Consider the following 17,224-nt stretch of genomic DNA (forward strand, 5'->3'; position numbering starts at 1 on the left):
ACTGTTCAACTCCGTGACCGCTTCCAGTCTGCAGTGCCCTCCATCAAGCAGACTGACCCACTAGTCAGCTCCCCAAGGGCAGCACAGACCTTCTAGCCCCTGCCTTTTCATGGGTCTTCACTTTCAAGTCTCATCTCCCCATGTGCCCTTCTGCTCCTGGAAAGTAAGTGTAGGGCTTTGAGTTCAGCCTTGTTCAACTCTCTTTAGATTTGGCTCAGTGTTTCAGCTTTCTCAGATGTCTTGACACCCCCCGTCTCTGTATCATGTGCAGATTTGATGGGCATGTTACTGGTTGTCCTCCACGTGAGTATTAAGGAAATGCTGAGGTGTCAGGAATGGAGGCAAGTCACAGCCTGGCTATGTGCTGCGGTGACTTCAGATCGCCTGTCTCACATTTCCCTCCCCACCTCCTCCTGGGCCTCTGAGCTTCTGAAGACATTCTTGACAGTCTGTGTATTGGGAGGAAGGAAGCTATAGACCGGGCACCATGCCTGAGGGTCTAAGGGTTCCCCAGAGAGCTGCTGACTCCTAAGTCCCTGTGAGTTCTTTGCAGTATCGTTTATGGAATTTGTAGAATGTCGAGAAAGAAGTCTTCAGTTCATGGCCCCACGAGGGACCCAGGCATACGGCATGGCCTCTCCCAGAGCTTCCTTCGTACAAGTGCAGGAGACAGAGTGCTTGGCACCTTCTGCCTCTGGCTGGGAGGGAGCGGCCAAGGTATTCTTAGACATAACTCTTGCATTCTGAGGAAGAAAGCTTTTCATGGGCGCCTGTCTCTTAAGGGAAGGACTCCTGCGGCCAGAGAAGACTCTCAGGATCTAAGAATGTAGATGAGTCGAGAGGTGAGGATGGAACTCACAGAGGATGGGGGTGCACACTTCCCATTGCTGCTTCCTGGGAAGGGCTGGGACTTCCCTGGACACGACTGCGTGTTTGCTGCTTCTTGAGACCGAAATATCTTACCTGTATAGGCAGACAAGAGGAAGCAAGTGTTGTGTACATCTTACAGACGAACAAACAGAGACCAGAGTGGTAAATGCCAGCTGGTGGAGGCCGTCCCCTCCAGTCCAGTCTGGACTCTTGTCCCCACTTGTCTTCACAGGGGATGGCACCTTTTCATTCATAGGTGGGAGAAGGAGCGTCTGTGTCCTTCACCAGTGACCGCCCTTAGTGTCCAAAGGATTGGGATGCTAGAGCTGGCCTAGGCACCCCACAGGCCCTATTTCCACGTGCTTATTGTGTTGACCAGCAAACATGTTCATTCCTTGCAGAAGTGTGGTTCTCACTGAGGCCCTGTACAATGGCAGTGCCGTATATATGCTGGGTCACTGGAGCCTGCAGGCTCCTTACCCCTCTATGCCTCACCTGTTAAGAAGAGCGAATCAAACTTCTATATACTGATGAGGAAAAGATATTCTTCGTATACTGATAAGTCAAAAATGATAGTTGAAACCTGATGTGTGTTTCATGACCCCATTTTGCTAAGAACATCAGTTTGAAGAATGTATGAAGACACATGCAGACATGACTAAAAAGTTCTAGAAGGGGCCATTTGGAATAGTCTCTGGGGGACGAATTTGGAGGGATACATGGGGAGTTCTCACTACTTTAACACATTAAAAAATGTGGTAGGTTTATGGGATAATTTTGAACATTTGCTTTTTTTCTGTATCTTTCCAAATAAAGAGTAATAAAATTACATTATAAAAATATAAAAAGAAAATAAAAGAGAACTATGATCTGAACTCTCTCCCAGGTTCATAGAAGGCCTGGCATATTGCCTGGCACTCAGCAATACTTGGCATGTGTTAACTGTGAGTATTCTTATAGGACAAGCCGGAAAACTTATCAATTCCTCCTCTTTTGTCAATCTACATACACTTAGTCTTTTTATTTGGAAAACTACAGAAATTTTTAAATGTTCAAAATTATCCCATACACCTGCCCCATTTTTTAATGTGCTAAAGTAGTTGGATTTCCAGTCTAAAAAGGGAAAGAGCACTCCTAAAAACACATGAGAAGCAAAATAAGTAACTGGGTCCCATCTGCCGAGCTCTCCTATCCTTCATTCATATGTTCCACAACAGTATTCTTTATATACTGAACATTGAGGATGTGCTGGTTATAGTGGAAGGCTTTGAGATGCAAATATCATGGCCACAGGTGTGGCCCTGACCTCATGGAGACCCCAGCTGATTAAAGGAGATAGACAATAAGAAATAAATAAGCTGAAAACTAGTCAAGTGCAGACCCGGCAAGTGCTATAAAGAAACAGAACAAAATGCTCGAATAGAGAATGGTGGGGGGTGGGGGTCACTGCTCAGGAGCAAAAGAAGAGACAGTTCTAGGGTCCTTGATGGGTTCTTTAGAGCTGAAGGCAGCTCAGAGCCCTGGCTGTGAGCTGCCATCTTCCTGGGTATCGTTTAGCTTGGCTGGCCAAGCAGCTGTAAATCCCTTGTTCCAGATTCCTGAGTCTCTAGCCTTGGGCAATGATGAGACATTCCCCCACCCCAGTAACCCTCTAGAAAAGTGTTTGCAGGCAATCTCTGACATGAGAAAGGGAGGGATGCCCCCGCCCATGGCCCTGTGATGCCTACAGGAGCTGTAGCTTCTAACCTTGCTCGGGGCCAGTGCATGTGAGTTCCAAAGAACAGCAGGAAATCAGATGTCCATGTTCAAATGATGCATCTCGTAGCTAAGGCAGCCAGAGCTGCCCCAGGGGGATGGCGTGTTTTGTGAGGAAAAAATTCTCCAAGAACAATGTTTATCAAACTCCATCTCAGCAGTCATCCTGTGTGTCTGCCAGCTTCTGGCTTGCTTCTGTTCATATTTTTTTCTTAAATTTCTTTTTCTCTACAGGCTGTGGAGACCAACCTGGCTTCCAAGGACAGCCACTGGGTCTTTGTGAATGAGGTAAGAGCTCCAGAATGCTGAAGGGCGTGGCTTACATTGAGCTCCTGCCACTCGGGAAAGTACAGAGTGACCTGTACTTGGGGTGCTAGAGTGGAGTCCAGGGCTTCACTGAGCGAGACAGCAGGGGAGAGAGTTGGACGGGGCATTGCCAAGCTGCTCACCTGGAGCAGGCGGGAGCCAGGAAAACAGTGCAGATTTGAGTCCGGGAGGAAGTGGCGTCAGGCGCTAGATGTGCTGGGTGAGGGGAGGCCACCTGCCAGGGGTCAGAGACTGGAGAGGTGCGGCTGGCCAGAAAAGGGGATGCAGAGGGGATGTGCGAAGGAATGCAGAGTGGGCCAGAGGCTGCGCCTCTTGTGGGAGTCTGAGGTGTATGCGTGTTATGTGACTGTGCGTTTGTACGAGTGCAGGGGTGTGAGTGTGTAACTATATATTTGTGAGAGTGTGTATGGATGTGTGGGCATTAATGCATGCACGTCAGTGTGTGTATGTGTGTATCTGTATAGGTGTGTGCGTGTGTGTACACACCCCCCTGTGCAGCTCAGGTAGTGGGTCAGTGAAACCTTTTAAAGGGAGTAAACAGTAAATCTCTCTCCCAGGTGACCTTCCCACTGGATTGGGCCCTGGGAGGAATGGGGACGTCGAGGTTTCGTGGTGGCGTGGTCCGCTTTCCACCGCTTACACCCTGACTCGCCCTGGCCTGCTCACGCCGCAGACATTACATGGGAGGGGCCTGTAGCAACACGCCCTAGCTTCCCTGAAAAGCCCCCTCTGCCTGCACATCCATTCAGGAAGCACCCTCTGGGACAGTGCATATGACCCCTGCCAGCTATTAATATAGCTGACTCTTGAAAGTGCTTCCTAGCACAGGCTTTCATCAGCCCGTGGCCTTCCGTTGCTCCTAAATTAGCTGATTGATTTCTAATGGCCACACTCTAGAAGATGCAGGTTTATTGTGCAGGTAATTTACGCTCTTACGATGTGTGCTTCTTCATTAGCTCGGTGCTACCATGGCAGAAAGAGTTTTGGGTGGCTTATTTTCTTATTTTGCAGGTAGTATCAGATAGTAACTGCTTGCGAGGCCCACTTTTCATGGTTTTTGTCTATAAATTCATATCTTGTTAACTTCGTGTCTACACAGGCCAATTGGAGACCTGCAAGGTCCATTTCCCTGGGGTTGCAGATGGTTGTGCTGGTAATTAGGAGAAGGGACATGACATCTGCTTTCTTCAGAGCCTGCCACAGTCCTTTTTGGTGCTGGGGAGGCTTTGATCCTCTGGGCTTTGCCGGCTTCTTTATAGGTTTCTTTTGTTTCTGGAGAGGGAGGCATTCCATGTGCCCCGTAAGGCAGATGTCAGATGCTGGCTTTATTTTGGGGAGTGCTCCTTCAAATCAAATAGCCAGGGTTTCTATATTGTCAGTCTTCAAAAAGTACTGTGTTTTTACATTTCTAACTTATTTCCTTTTTCCTCCCCTGAATCCTGACCCACTCCAAGGACTCTCTTGTCTGTCCCTCCCACCCCCTTTCCAGGGCTGGGGTTAATACTAACCAGTGTGAAGTGTCCCCAGGGTATTGCTGGGCGGTGGGAAATGCTACTGGGAGGTGTTGGGTGTGGGCACACCTGTCAGGGCCACACTGGAACAGCCTCACCCAAGAGGATTGCTGAGCTCCACCCCAGTCAGCAGCACATCGCACTGTGAACTCAGAGACAAATCATGTGTCTGTCCCTGGGATAAATGTCCTCCGGAAGTGACCCCTCCCACTTTCTGAGTTTCCTTTTCTATGGGGAGGTCAAGGACTTGTCAGGGCATTTTGTGTTTGTTACCATCCTTAGCCCTCATTCACAACCCTGTATGGTAGTTATTAGCATCCCCATTTTACAGATGAGAAAAGGGAGGCTCGAGAGGTTGAATTACTTGCTCAAGGTCATACAGCTATTGAAAGGTGCTTTTTGGGATTTTGAATGAAGACTGTTGGCTCCAGAGACCTTCACACCAAATGACACCATCCTGCAGGTAGCCCTGGCAATGATCCTTAACCTATGGTCAGGTCTGATTCCGTAAGACCAATCAGTAGGGCTCTGGTATGCATACTGATGGGGATGCCCTTGTGCTGGCCTTGGTGTCCACTCAGGGACATTCTTGAAGTCTGAGATCTGATGGTGGGTCCTTTTGTAAAGCTTTGGCTCTTAGACACCAGTGTGGCCTCTGGTTAATGACTGAGAAGTTTTCCAAATCACAAGTCAACTTATCCAAGCCATATTCAGATCTGCTGTTTCCTAGTACAGCACGGCCCCATTGGAAACAAGTCCTGTTATTCTTAGGATGGTTACAGCATTCCAGGCTCTATCCAAATACAGACCCACAGACCAATAGTTTCCCAGCTGCTTCTGCTTCTAGCATATGTGATGGCTCGGAAAAAATAAAATGGAAGGGAAAAAATCAGGGGCGTGCGTTTAGCAGCTCCTCCATGGTCTCCAGAACCTAGCTTCTGCACTGGGGCTCCATCTCTCGCTTCCTGAACTGCTCACGCCTTCTCTGGAGGCAGGTCAGTCCATCAGACAAGCTCCGGTCATCGTCTCTTCCTACCACATCTTTCCCCAAGGTGGCCTCCATGGGGATCCTCCAGCTCCACCCGCTGCTTCCCTCTTTCCTCACGGCTCTGTCCTTCAGGGTTTCTTTCTGTATTTGACTTTCTTAATATGTTTTCCTGGATTCAAGATAAACACTCCAGGGCACGTGTTTCTGTTTGGTTTCTTCATGCGGTGGTTTTCTTAATATTGCCTGCACCCTCACTGGTGAGTATTGGTGTTGCATATTACAGGTCTGTTTCATTTGGAGAAGGGGTAATTGGAAGTGGAGAGAGGCTGTGAGTGTGTGAGCCTCGCTGACAGTTTCTCCAGATCCTTGGGCTCTACTGAGGGAAAGGACGCTGGCAAGCAGGTGTGCTTTGGGGCGTAAACTGTATTTTTATCACTTGATTAAGTTACACCTTAGCTTGGAGGGGGGTGGAGGATTCAAAAGAAGTGTGAACAGCAAATTTGAACATTAGTCAAGGTGGCCGCTAGGCTGTGAGTCCCCTGGGGACACGGACAGGATCCAGGTCCCCACTGAATCCCCAATACCCTGTATAAAGAGGAGATTCTCAAAAGGGTTTGGTTGAAAGCAAGTCAGTGTACATAGCATAGGGTACAGCAAGTTGCTTTGAAGAGCACTTCCCCGTCAGCCTCCAAGAAAAGACAAAGGCAAACAATTAAGATGGGAGACCCAGGGATGGAGGGAACTGCTCTGTGTCATTCGTCAGAAGCTACCAGTTTAGGACCCATCAGACTGGACTTTGGCTCCCAGAACCTCTGTGTCAGCTGATCTGGAGAGCTTCCTCTCCACGTGGCTCTGGCTTAGTGATGCGCAGGTGCCTCTGTCCTCAGTGCTAGGCAGGGTCTGGATGCAGACCAGGGGGCCGAGGAGAACGCTCTCCTGTGACATCCTGCGTCCAGGCAGGACACATGTGCCTCGTTGTCTGGCCTCTTGAGAACCTTGTGGAGGAAATTCTTTCATGGAATGTCTGTCTTTCCAGCCTCTTCCAAAACCATCTGTGAAGGGGACTTGAAGCACTCCCTTTGTTACTGGACAGCTCTCACTGTCAGAGGAGTTCCTCCAGACATGGGAACAAAGCCAACTTTTATGCAAATGGTTCAAGAAATGCAGAAGCAGGTACACAACCCTTGTGCTTAGGTTTTGTCATCAACTGATGCTCTGGGTGGGCTCTGTTCTGTGGTTCAGCAGGTGCCCAGGGGGAGGTAGGTTCTAAGGAGGGAGGAGGCAGAGCCAGTAGGCCCTGCCCCATCACTAGCCTATTTCCATGACCCCCACATCCCGTATCTTTTTCCTCTGAGCTCCAGACCCAGGGATCCAGATGCCTTCTGGACTCAGCTGCTCGCAAGCCTCGTGATCACCTCCAGCTCACTGCTTCTCTCTGAATTCATCACCCTCCCCTCACCTGTTTCTCACCTGGTGCTCCAGTCCCAGGGACCAGTGTCTCCAACCTCCTGGTTGGTTCCCTAGCCAGTGGAAAAGCCTGCATCCTGCCCCCTGCCTCAGAACTCATTCTAGGATGACCCCATACCACCTCTCCATCCTTTCCTTACTTCTTGCCCTCTGCCTGCACTCCCGTGGTTTATCCCTAGAAGCAGTGGCTGACTGGTTGTTTCCTCTATTTATTTTTATCTCTTGGTTTTGGACCTTTGCTAGGATTTTCTTTTAGGCCTGGAATGACTACCTCTGACTGTCAAGGATTTACCTTTCCTGCAGGAGTTTGCTAAGCATTGCCTCTGCCAAAAGATCTCCCTGGATTTATTCACCCTTCTGCCGTCCTGTACTCCTCACCCCAGCTAGTTGTGCTGGGGACTTGATACACACATCTGGCTTCTGGAACAGCCTATGAGTAAGGGCTGCACCTCCTTTCTGTCAGGCTCCCTGGAGTCCCCAGCATGAGGGGTTCACACCCAGAGGAGGTGCTGGCTTAAGCCTCCTGCTGCTACATCTGCCTCTTGCTTCCTCACCTTGACTCTGCTTTTTTAATTGCCTTCATGGAGAGGAAGAGACATTTGTGACCTCCCAATCCTTCATGAACTCAGAAAGCTGTGATCCTGCTTTACGAGCTATGGCTGTTAGCATCCCAGGCTCCACTGCACCTCCCTTTCCTAGGCTTGCATTCTCCATTCTTGACCAGGCCATCAGCGGGCGATGGAGCAGCCAGGGAGGAGGACAGAGGAAGCACTGGCCAGGCAGTCTCTACACTATGCCCAAGGGAACCTGTATTCTGCTAATTCGTAGGTGTTTTGCGGGAAAAAGATTCCATGATCAAAGTAGGCTGGTAAGTTAGAGTTAAACAGCAAAAAACAGGCTTCTCCTGCAGGCACCTTCCTGTCTATTGCATGCTGTGCTTTCTGAGGATGAGCTGGTGCGCCCAGGCTGCTACGTGCGTTTGTGTTTCAGACACACGCATGTGCTTTTTCTCTCAACGTCTGCTCACGTCTCTGCTGGAATAGGTCTTCGGCAGGTGGTGGGGTGTCAGGGCCCATAGGATGGAGTTCAGATTCTTTCACGTGGTCCATGAGGCTGTTCGTGAACTGACTTCAGAGCCCTCTCTGGTCTCAACTCCTGCCATTTCTTATCATTTAGAGCTGCTCTGCCTGTATCATGAGATATCCCTGCCACCCCGACCAGAAGGTCATCCCAGTGTCTGAACCTCTTCAAACCTCTCTGCCCAGACTGTTCTCCTGCTATTGCCCCTGAGGCTCCAGCCCTCACCTTGGCATCTCCACTGGTTTGTCACCAACAAATATTCCACAAGGACCCTCTGAGTACAGACTTGGCTCGCACCAGAGGAGACTCCTGTCAACAGTCCCGGGAACATCATTCCAGACTTTTAAACCATTCCTGCCCCCAAACACACACTGAGTTAAAGCCAATGAAAATGGGATTAGGCTACACATGCATAATGCAGAGGAGAGAAATGCTAATATACTAATTGAAGAAAGCAAGAATAAAAGACCATGATATGCATGGTGAATGAAATAGCTTTAAGAAATCTCTTTTCGGGACACACAGGAAGAGAGGGAGGGAAGAGATTGAATTTTTTCTCTTCCTTTCACTTTGAAGATTCTAACTCTGTTCAAATATTAAGTCCCTGTAACATTTACCATCTGAAAATTTCATTTAGCAACACTCTAAAACAATTATGTTTATTGTAATTGACTCACTTGTTTCTCTCCCCAGCCCCACCGAGGAGTCCTTGAGCACAAGGATCACATCCTAGCCAACTTTGTAGCCCCACTGAGAGCCCAGAACCAAGACTAGGAGCTGCCATTTGTCAGACATTAGATGGAGCCAGGCACTGTTTTTGAGCATCATTTTTTAAACCTATTTTTTTTTACTTAGAAATCAACCATTTTATTTAGGTTTAATCACATACAATAAACACACACACGTGTGTGTGTACAGTTTTTGTTGATGTATGTACGCCCCTGTGAAACTGTAACCATAATGAAGGTGATGGACAGATATATCACCCAACGGTGCCCTTGTGCCCCTGGAGTCCCCACCCCTGTCCTATCTTCCCTACTCCGCAGGCGGTTTTTCTTGTTGTTTAGTCGCTAAGCTGTGTCCAACTCTTTTGTGACCTCATGGACTGTATCCTGCCAGGCTTATCTGTCCATGGGGTTCTCCAGGCAAGATTACTGGGTGGGTTGCCATTTCATTCTCCAGGGGATCTTCCTGACCCAGGGATTGAACCCACATCTCCTGCGCTGGCAGGCAGATTCTTTACAGCTGAGCCACCAGGGAAGCCCACTCTTCAGGTATTCTGTTTGTATTTTCAGGCAGATTATTCGTATTTTCTAGAGATTAACTGTAGGTAAACGTTACAGATTATTTGTATTTTCTAGCGTTTTCTATAAGTGGAATCATACAGTATGTACTCTCTTCTTCTTCTGTTTTTCTAAGGCTGTTTCCCTCCAGATAATTCTTTTGAGAGTCACCCTTATTGCAGTATACAGTAATAGTTCTTTCCTTGTATTGATGAGGCATGTTCAGTTGTATAACTATACCACAACTTGAATATATGTTTATTCTTGATGGACATTTGGGTCATCTGAGATTTTTGGTGATTTCAAATAAGGCTGCTGTTAACATTCATGTACAAGTCTTTGTATGAACACAGGCTTTCATTTTAGGGGGAGGGTACATATTTCTAAGTGGAATTACAGTGCTTGGAACTCTTTAAGAAACTTTCAGGTTGTGTGAGAATCCCAGTTGTTTCAGATCTTTGATACCTGATTTAATCAGAGCGTTTGCCATCAGTCGTTGTAGTGGTTTGTAATGGTGCCTCATTATGGTTGTAATTTTCATTTTGCGAATGACTAATGATATTGAGAATCTTTTTGGGTATTTATTTGCCACCTATATCTATAGCTTCCTTAGGGGGAAAGCTGAAATCATTGATTTGAGAACTTTATATTTCTTTACTACTTTAAACTTCCTTTAAGTGATTTAATGGCATCTCCAAAATTTTCATTGTTATTCAGTTCAAAATACTTTCTATATTACCTTTTGATTTCTTCTTTGACCCATGAGTTGTTTAGAAATGTTTTACTTAATTTCTAAATAAGAGATCTTTATCTTATTGATTTTTAATGAGTTCCATCTGGTCAGAGACCATAGTTGAATTACTTGGATATTACTTGAATCCTTTCAAGTTTATTGAGACTTATTTGATAGTCCAATAGGTTGTCTTTTCCGGTAAATGTTTTATGTACACTTGAAAAGGAGGTATAATCTGTTGTTGTTGTGAGGAATGTTCTATAAACGTCAATTAGGTCAGTTCTGTTGATAGTGTTGTTTATGTCTTCTGTATCCTGGATTATATTTTCTCTACTTGTTCTATCAATTATTAAGAGAGGGGATCAAAATAGTCAGCTTTCATTCTGAGTTTGCCTATTTCTCCTTGCAGTTTTATCAGTTATTGCTTAATATATTTTGAAGCTTTGTTACAAGAGGGATAAATGTTTAGCATTTTTATGTTCTGTTGATTAATTGATCTGTTATCATTATGGCATGACTTTTCTTATCCCCCTGCCCTGAAATACCCTTTGCTCTGAAATATACTCTATCTGATATTACTGAAGCAACAGTTAGAACTGGACATGGAACAACAGACTGGTTCTAAATAGGAAAAGGAGTACATCAAGGCTGTATATTGTCACCCTGCCTATTTAACTGATATGCAGAGTACATCATGAGAAATGCTGGGCTGCAAGAAGCACAAGCTGGAATCAAGATTGCCAGGAGAAATATCAATCACCTCAGATATGCAGATGACACCACCCTTATGGCAGAAAGGGAAGAGAAACTAAAAAGCCTCTTGATGAAAGTGAAAGAGGAGAGTGAAAAAGTTGGCTTAAAGCTCCACATTCAGAAAACGAAGATCATGGCATCTGGTTCCATCACTTCATGGGAAATAGATGGGGAAACAGTGGAAACAGTGTCAGACTTTATCTTTTGGGGCTCCAAAATCACTGCAGATGGTGATTGCAGCCATGAAATTAAAAGACGCGTATTCCTTGGAAGGAAAGTTATGACTAACCTAGACAGCATATTCAAAAGCAGAGACATTATTTTGCCGACAAAGGTCTGTCTAGTCAAGGCTATGGTTTTTCCAGTGGTCATGTATGGATGTGAGAGTCGGACTGTGAAGAAAGCTGAGTGCTGAAGCATTGATGCTTTTGAACTGTGGTGTTGGAGAAGACTCTTGAGAGTCCTTTGGACTGCAAGAAGGTCCAACCTGTCCATCCTAAAGATCAGTCCTGGGTGTTCACTGGAAAGACTGATGCTGAAGCTGAAACTCTAATACTTTGGCCACCTCATGCAAAGAGTTGACTCATTGGAAAAGACTGATGCTGGGAGGGATTAGGGGCAGGAGGAGAAGGGGACGACAGAGGATGAGATGGCTGAATGGCATCACCAACTCAATGGACATGAGTCTGAGTAAACTCTGGGAATTGGTGATGGACAGGGAGGCCTTTTCTAGTCCTGTGGCCACTGCTGAGTTTTCCAAATTTGCTGACATATTGAGTGCAGCACTTTCACAGCATCATCTTTCAGGATTTGAAATAGCTCAGCTGGAATTCCATCACCTCCACTAGCTTTGTTCGTAGTGATGCTTCCTAAGGCCCACTTGACTTCACATTCCAGGATGTCTGGCTCTAAGTGAAGGATCACACCATCGTGATTATCTGAAGATCTTTTTTGTACAGTTCTTCTGTGTATTCTTGCCACCTCTTCTTAATATCTTCTGCTTCTGTTAGGTCCATACCATTTCTGTCCTTTATCAAACCCATCTTTGCATGAAATGTTCCCTTGGTATCTCTAATTTTCTTGAAGAGATCTCTAGTCTTTCCCATTCTGTTGTTTTCCTCTATTTCTTTGCATTGATTGCTGAGGAAGGTTTTCTTATCTTTCCTTGCTATTCTTTGGAAGTCTGCATTCAAATGGGAATATCTTTCCTTTTCTCCTTTGCTTTTCGCTTCTCTTTTTTTCACAGCTATTTTTAAGGCCTCCTCAGGCAGCCATTTTGCTTTTTTGCATTTCTTTTCCATGGGGATGGTCTTGATCCCTGTCTCCTGTACAATGTCATGAACCTCCAACCATAGTTCATCAGGTACTGTGTGTATCAGATCTAGTCCCTTAAATCTATTTCTCACTTCCACTGTATAATCATAAGGGATTTGATTTACGTCATGCCTGAATGGTCTAGTGGTTTTCCCTAATGTCTTCAATTTCAGTCTGAATTTGGCAATAAGGAGTTCATAATCTGAGCCACAGTCAGCTCCCGGTCTTGTTTTTGGTGACTGTATAGAGCTTCTCCATCTTTGGCTGCAAAGAATATAATCAATCTGATTTCGGTGTTAACCATCTGGTGATGTCCATGTGTAGAGTCTTCTCTTGTGTTGTTGGAAGAGGGGGTTTAACCTAATATATTTTTTTCACTCTTGTTTCTTTGAAGTATGTTTCTTGAAGGCAGTTTCTACTTGGATATTGCTATTTTATTTATTAGGACACTACGCTTTAATTCCCTGGTGACTCAGATGGTAAAGCATCTGTCTACAATGCGGGAGACCTGGGTTCAATCCCTGGGTTGGGAAGATTCCCTGGAGAAGGTAATGGCAACCCACTCCAGTACTCTTGCCTAGAAAATCCCATGGACAGAGGAGCCTGGTGTAGGCTACTGTCCATGGGGTTGCAAAGAGTTGGACATGACTGAGCGACTTCACTTCACTCACGCTTTAATTCACATGCTTAGATAATTTAATATGAGTATAGATATGGTTAGGAGAGCATGGAGTCCTGAAAGCCTAATGAAGAAACTATTTCAATGAGAAGGGAGAGAGTGCTACTGACATCAGGTGCTACTGCCTTGAGGATGTGATGACCTTGGGGGTGAATGTTGGGAAAGGGTTGGAGGATAAATTTTCAGATACTCAACTTATATCATTCCATTTTACAGATAAGGGATCAGAGGCTCCAAGAAAGGGATTGACTTTTTGATGTCACTTAGTGAGTGGCATAGTCAGGATTTGAACTTAGGTATTCAGAAAACAAAGATCATGGCATCTGGTCCCATCACTTCATGGGAAATAGATGGGGAAACAGTGGAAACAGTGTCAGACTTTATTTTGGAGGGCTCCAAAATCACTGCAGATGGTGACTGCAGCCATGAAATTAAAAGACGCTTACTCCTTGGAAGAAAAGTTATGATCAACCTAGATAGTGTATTCAAAAGCAGAGACATTACTTTGCCAACTAAATTCCATCTAGTCAAGGCTATGGTTTTTCTAGTAGTCATGTATGGATGTGAGAGTTGGACTGTGAAGAAGGCTGAGTACCAAAGAATTGATGCTTTTGAACTGTGGTGTTGGAGAAGACACCTGAGAGTCCCTGCAAGGAGGTCCAACCAGTCCATTCTGAAGGAGATCAGCCCTGGGATTTCTTTGGAAGGAATGATGCTGAAGCTGAAACTTCAGTACTTTGGCCAACTCATGAGAAGAGTTGACTCATTGCAAAAGACTTTGATGCTGGGAGGGGTTGGGGGCAGGAGGAGAGGGGGCTGACAGAGGATGAGATGGCTGGATGGCATCACTGACTCGATGTACGTGAATCTGTGTGAACTCCGGGAGTTGGTGATGGACAGGGAGGCCTGGTGTGCTGCGATTCACGGGGTCGCAAAGAGTCGGACACGACTGAGCGACTGAACTGAACTGAACTGATGAGTGACTCAGAATTTAAGAAACACATACCTTAGGTCACACTGACTCTCTCACCTTTTCCCTCCTCACTCAGCATTAACTAAATGCCAAATATATGACTGATTTCCAGCAATATTTCATTTTTTAAAAATAATTTGGAAGTGGTAATATTATCTTGTTGGGGAAAGTCTTATTATAATTTTTTATTGTTTATGATTAGCTTTCTTCCCTTTGTGCTATTTTATGTATCAGCACCTTGTTTTTAAAATATCCTATGAAGAAGGTGAATAAATCCTGAAAAAACCCATGCAGGTAAACTAATGCATGTCTTATGAGTAGTGTCTGAAAATAACAAACCATATTTATTCGAAATGTACTTCCCTTTGTCAATCAGAATATGTCTATGTTCCTTTCTCAGCCCCACAGGAATCTATGAGAGTTAACACTTATGGTTACAGATAGGTTAGGAAATATTTGTATGTAATATCATTCTTCAGTCTATTTTAAAGCCCCATGAGAAGAGTACTTGGAACTACACAGATGGTGGCTTTGGGGCTCAGTACTGAGAAAGTGATAAGGTACCATTGTTTCAGATCAGTCTTGGGGAAAATACCATGGATAAGATTTGACTCTACTGCTGACCACTTCTTTGAGTTTGGGAAATTTTTTTAAAGATTTTTTTTATGGACCATTTTTAAAGTCTTTATTGAATTTGTTATAATATTGCGTCTGTCTTATGTTTTGTTTTTTGGCCCCAAGGCATGTGGGATCTTAGTTCCTTAACCAGGGATTGAACCTCCTGCATGAAAGGTGAAGTCAAACCATTGGACTTTCAGGGAAGTCCCTGGGAAAATTGTTTTATTTCCTTCCTGGAACTTTATTCTCCTTATCCACTCAATAGAGTTTATAATAAACATCTCATGAGAAACTTCAGTTCAGTTCAGTTCAGTCATTCAGTCATGGCCGACTCTTTGCGACCCCATGAACCGCAGCAGGCCAGGCATCCCTGTCCATCACCAACTCCCAAAGTTTACACAAACTCATCTCCATCGAGTCGGTGATGCCATCCAGCCATCTCATCCTCTGTCAGCCCCTTCTCCTCCTACCCCCAATCCCTCCCCAGCATCAGGGTCTTTTCCAATGAGTCAACTCTTTGCATGAGGTGGCTAAAGTATTAGAGTTTCAGCTTCAGCATCAGTCCTTCCAAAGAACACCCAGGACTGATCTCCTTTAGGATGGACAGGTTGGACCTCTTTGCAGTCCAAGGGACTCTCAAGAGTCTTCTCCAACACCACAGTTCAAAAGCATCAATGCTTCAGCACTCAGCTTTCTTCACAGTCCGACTCTCACATCCATACATGACCACTGGAAAAACCATAGCCTTGACTAGACATACTTTTGTCGGCAAAATAATGTCTCTGCTTTTGAATATGCTGTCTAGGTTAGTCATAACTTTCCTTCCAAGGAGTAAGTGTCTTTTAATTTCATGGCTGCAATCACCATCTGCAGTGATTTTGGAGCCCCAAAAGATAAAGTCTGACACTGTTTCCACTGTTTCCCCATCTATTTCCCATGAAGTGATGGAACCAGATGCCATGATCTTCGTTTTCTGAATGCTGAGCTTTAAGCCAACTTTTTCACTCTCCTCTTTCACTTTCATCAAGAGGCTTTTTAGTTTCTCTTCCCTTTCTGCCATGAGGGTGGTGTCATCTGCATATCTGAGGTGATTGATATTTCTCCCAGCAATCTTGATTCCAGCTTGTGCTTCTTGCAGCCCAGCGTTTCTCATGATGTACTCTGCATATCAGTTAAATAAGCAGGGTGACAATATACAGCCTTGATGTACTCCTTTTCCTATTTAGAACCAGTCTGTTGTTCCACGTCCAGTTCTAACTGTTGCTTCCTGACCTGCATATAGGTTTCTCAAGAGGCAGGTCAGGTGGTCTGGTATTCCCATCTCTTTCAGAATTTTCCACAGTTTATTGTGATCCACAGTCAAAGGCTTTGGCATAGTCAATAAAGCAGAAATAGATGTTTTTCTGGAACTCTCTTGCTTTTTTGAGGATCCAGCGGATGTTGGCAATTTGATCTCTAGTTCATCTGCCTTTTCTAAAACCAGCTTGAACATCAGGAAGTTCATGGTTCACATATTGCTGAAGCCTGGCTTGGAGAATTTTGAGCATTCTTTTACTAGTGTATGAGATGAGTGCAATTGTGCGGTAGTTTGAGCATTCTTTGGCATTGCCTTTCTTTGAGATTGGCATGAAAACTGACCTGGAATTCCATCACCTCCATTCATTTTGTACGTAGTGATGCACGTTCCAGGATGTCTGGGTCTAGGTGAGTGATCACACCATCGTGTTTATCTGGTTCGTGAAGCTCTTTTTTGTATAGTTCGTCTGTGTATTCTTGCCACCTCTTCTTAATATCTTCTCCTTCTGTTAGGTCCATACCATTTCTGTCCTTTATCAAACCCATCTTTGCATGAACTGTTCCCTTGGTATCTCTAATTTTCTTGAAGAGATCTCTAGTCTTTCCCATTCTGTTGTTTTCCTCTATTTCTTTGCATTGATCTCTGAGGAAGGCTTTCTTATCTCTCCTTGCTATTCTTTGGAACTCTGCATTCAGATGCTTATATCTTTCCTTTTCTCCTTTGCTTTTTGCTTCTCTTCTTTTCACAGTTATTTGTAAGGCCTCCTCAGACGGCCGTTTTGCTTTTTGGCATTTAGGAGCTATCCCATATCCGAGATCAGGGGCAACTACCCCATGGGAAACTTACGAAGACTAAATGAGATAACTCATGAGAAACGACCAATCACGGGTCTGTTGTACAGCGACACTCTTAAATGATAGCTTTTCTTATTAACAACCAACTGATGTTCTGAGGGCAAGTTTGTTTTTGGAACTTAATCAAGCAAGTACTGATATTTAAGGACTTGGTAGCAAGGAATACATGTCTTTACGAGGAGTGTAGGCGGTTGGGGCCATAGCTTGATTCATTGCCTGGATGAGCTTGAATTGCAGTATTTATAACTGTGCTTTTTGCTTCCTGTAACTCGAGTTCTCCTTACTCTATTTTTCAAACTCCTATGCATCCATTATGACTCATATCAAATTACCATTTCCCCATGTTGCAAGACCTCTTGATTTCTTCCAAAACCTTTCCTTCTTTCAATGCCCCAGAGAACTCAGGCTGTGCTTCTTTAGTGGTCCTTAACTTCTTGCTCTATCTCCTATTTCCCTGCCTGAATGTATAACTCTTGACCACCTATCATTAATTTAGCATCTGTGTATCCAACACCTGTGAGGCACTTGGGGGTGCTTATGAGAATCAGAGAGAGATGCTCCTCACCCTCAGAGAGCTTGTATGATTGTGGGTAGGATTGTGTACCTAGCTCACTGAACTACAGGTAGGCAATGCTGTAGGAGCCGCTCCTGATCCCCTGCAATTGGCACTCAGCTTCAGCCTCCCTACAGACAAATGGCTCTGCCAGACCCCTACTGTTGCT

The 17,224-nt window shown here is 45.0% G+C and overlaps 1 protein-coding gene across 1 annotated transcript in view; it reads left to right on the forward strand.

Annotated features, from left to right (window-relative positions):
• GRID1 (glutamate ionotropic receptor delta type subunit 1) overlaps positions 1 to 17,224 on the forward strand; it is a 685,207-nt gene that overhangs the window by 407,675 nt on the left and 260,308 nt on the right. The window contains exon 5 of the mRNA XM_068982608.1: positions 2,860 to 2,913. Within this exon, the coding sequence (XP_068838709.1) occupies positions 2,860 to 2,913 (54 nt within the window). The remainder of the gene's footprint in view (positions 1 to 2,859; positions 2,914 to 17,224) is intronic.

The sequence above is a fragment of the Capricornis sumatraensis genome, chromosome 10 (assembly GCF_032405125.1).
Source record: "Capricornis sumatraensis isolate serow.1 chromosome 10, serow.2, whole genome shotgun sequence".
Classification (NCBI taxonomy): Eukaryota; Metazoa; Chordata; class Mammalia; order Artiodactyla; family Bovidae; genus Capricornis; species Capricornis sumatraensis.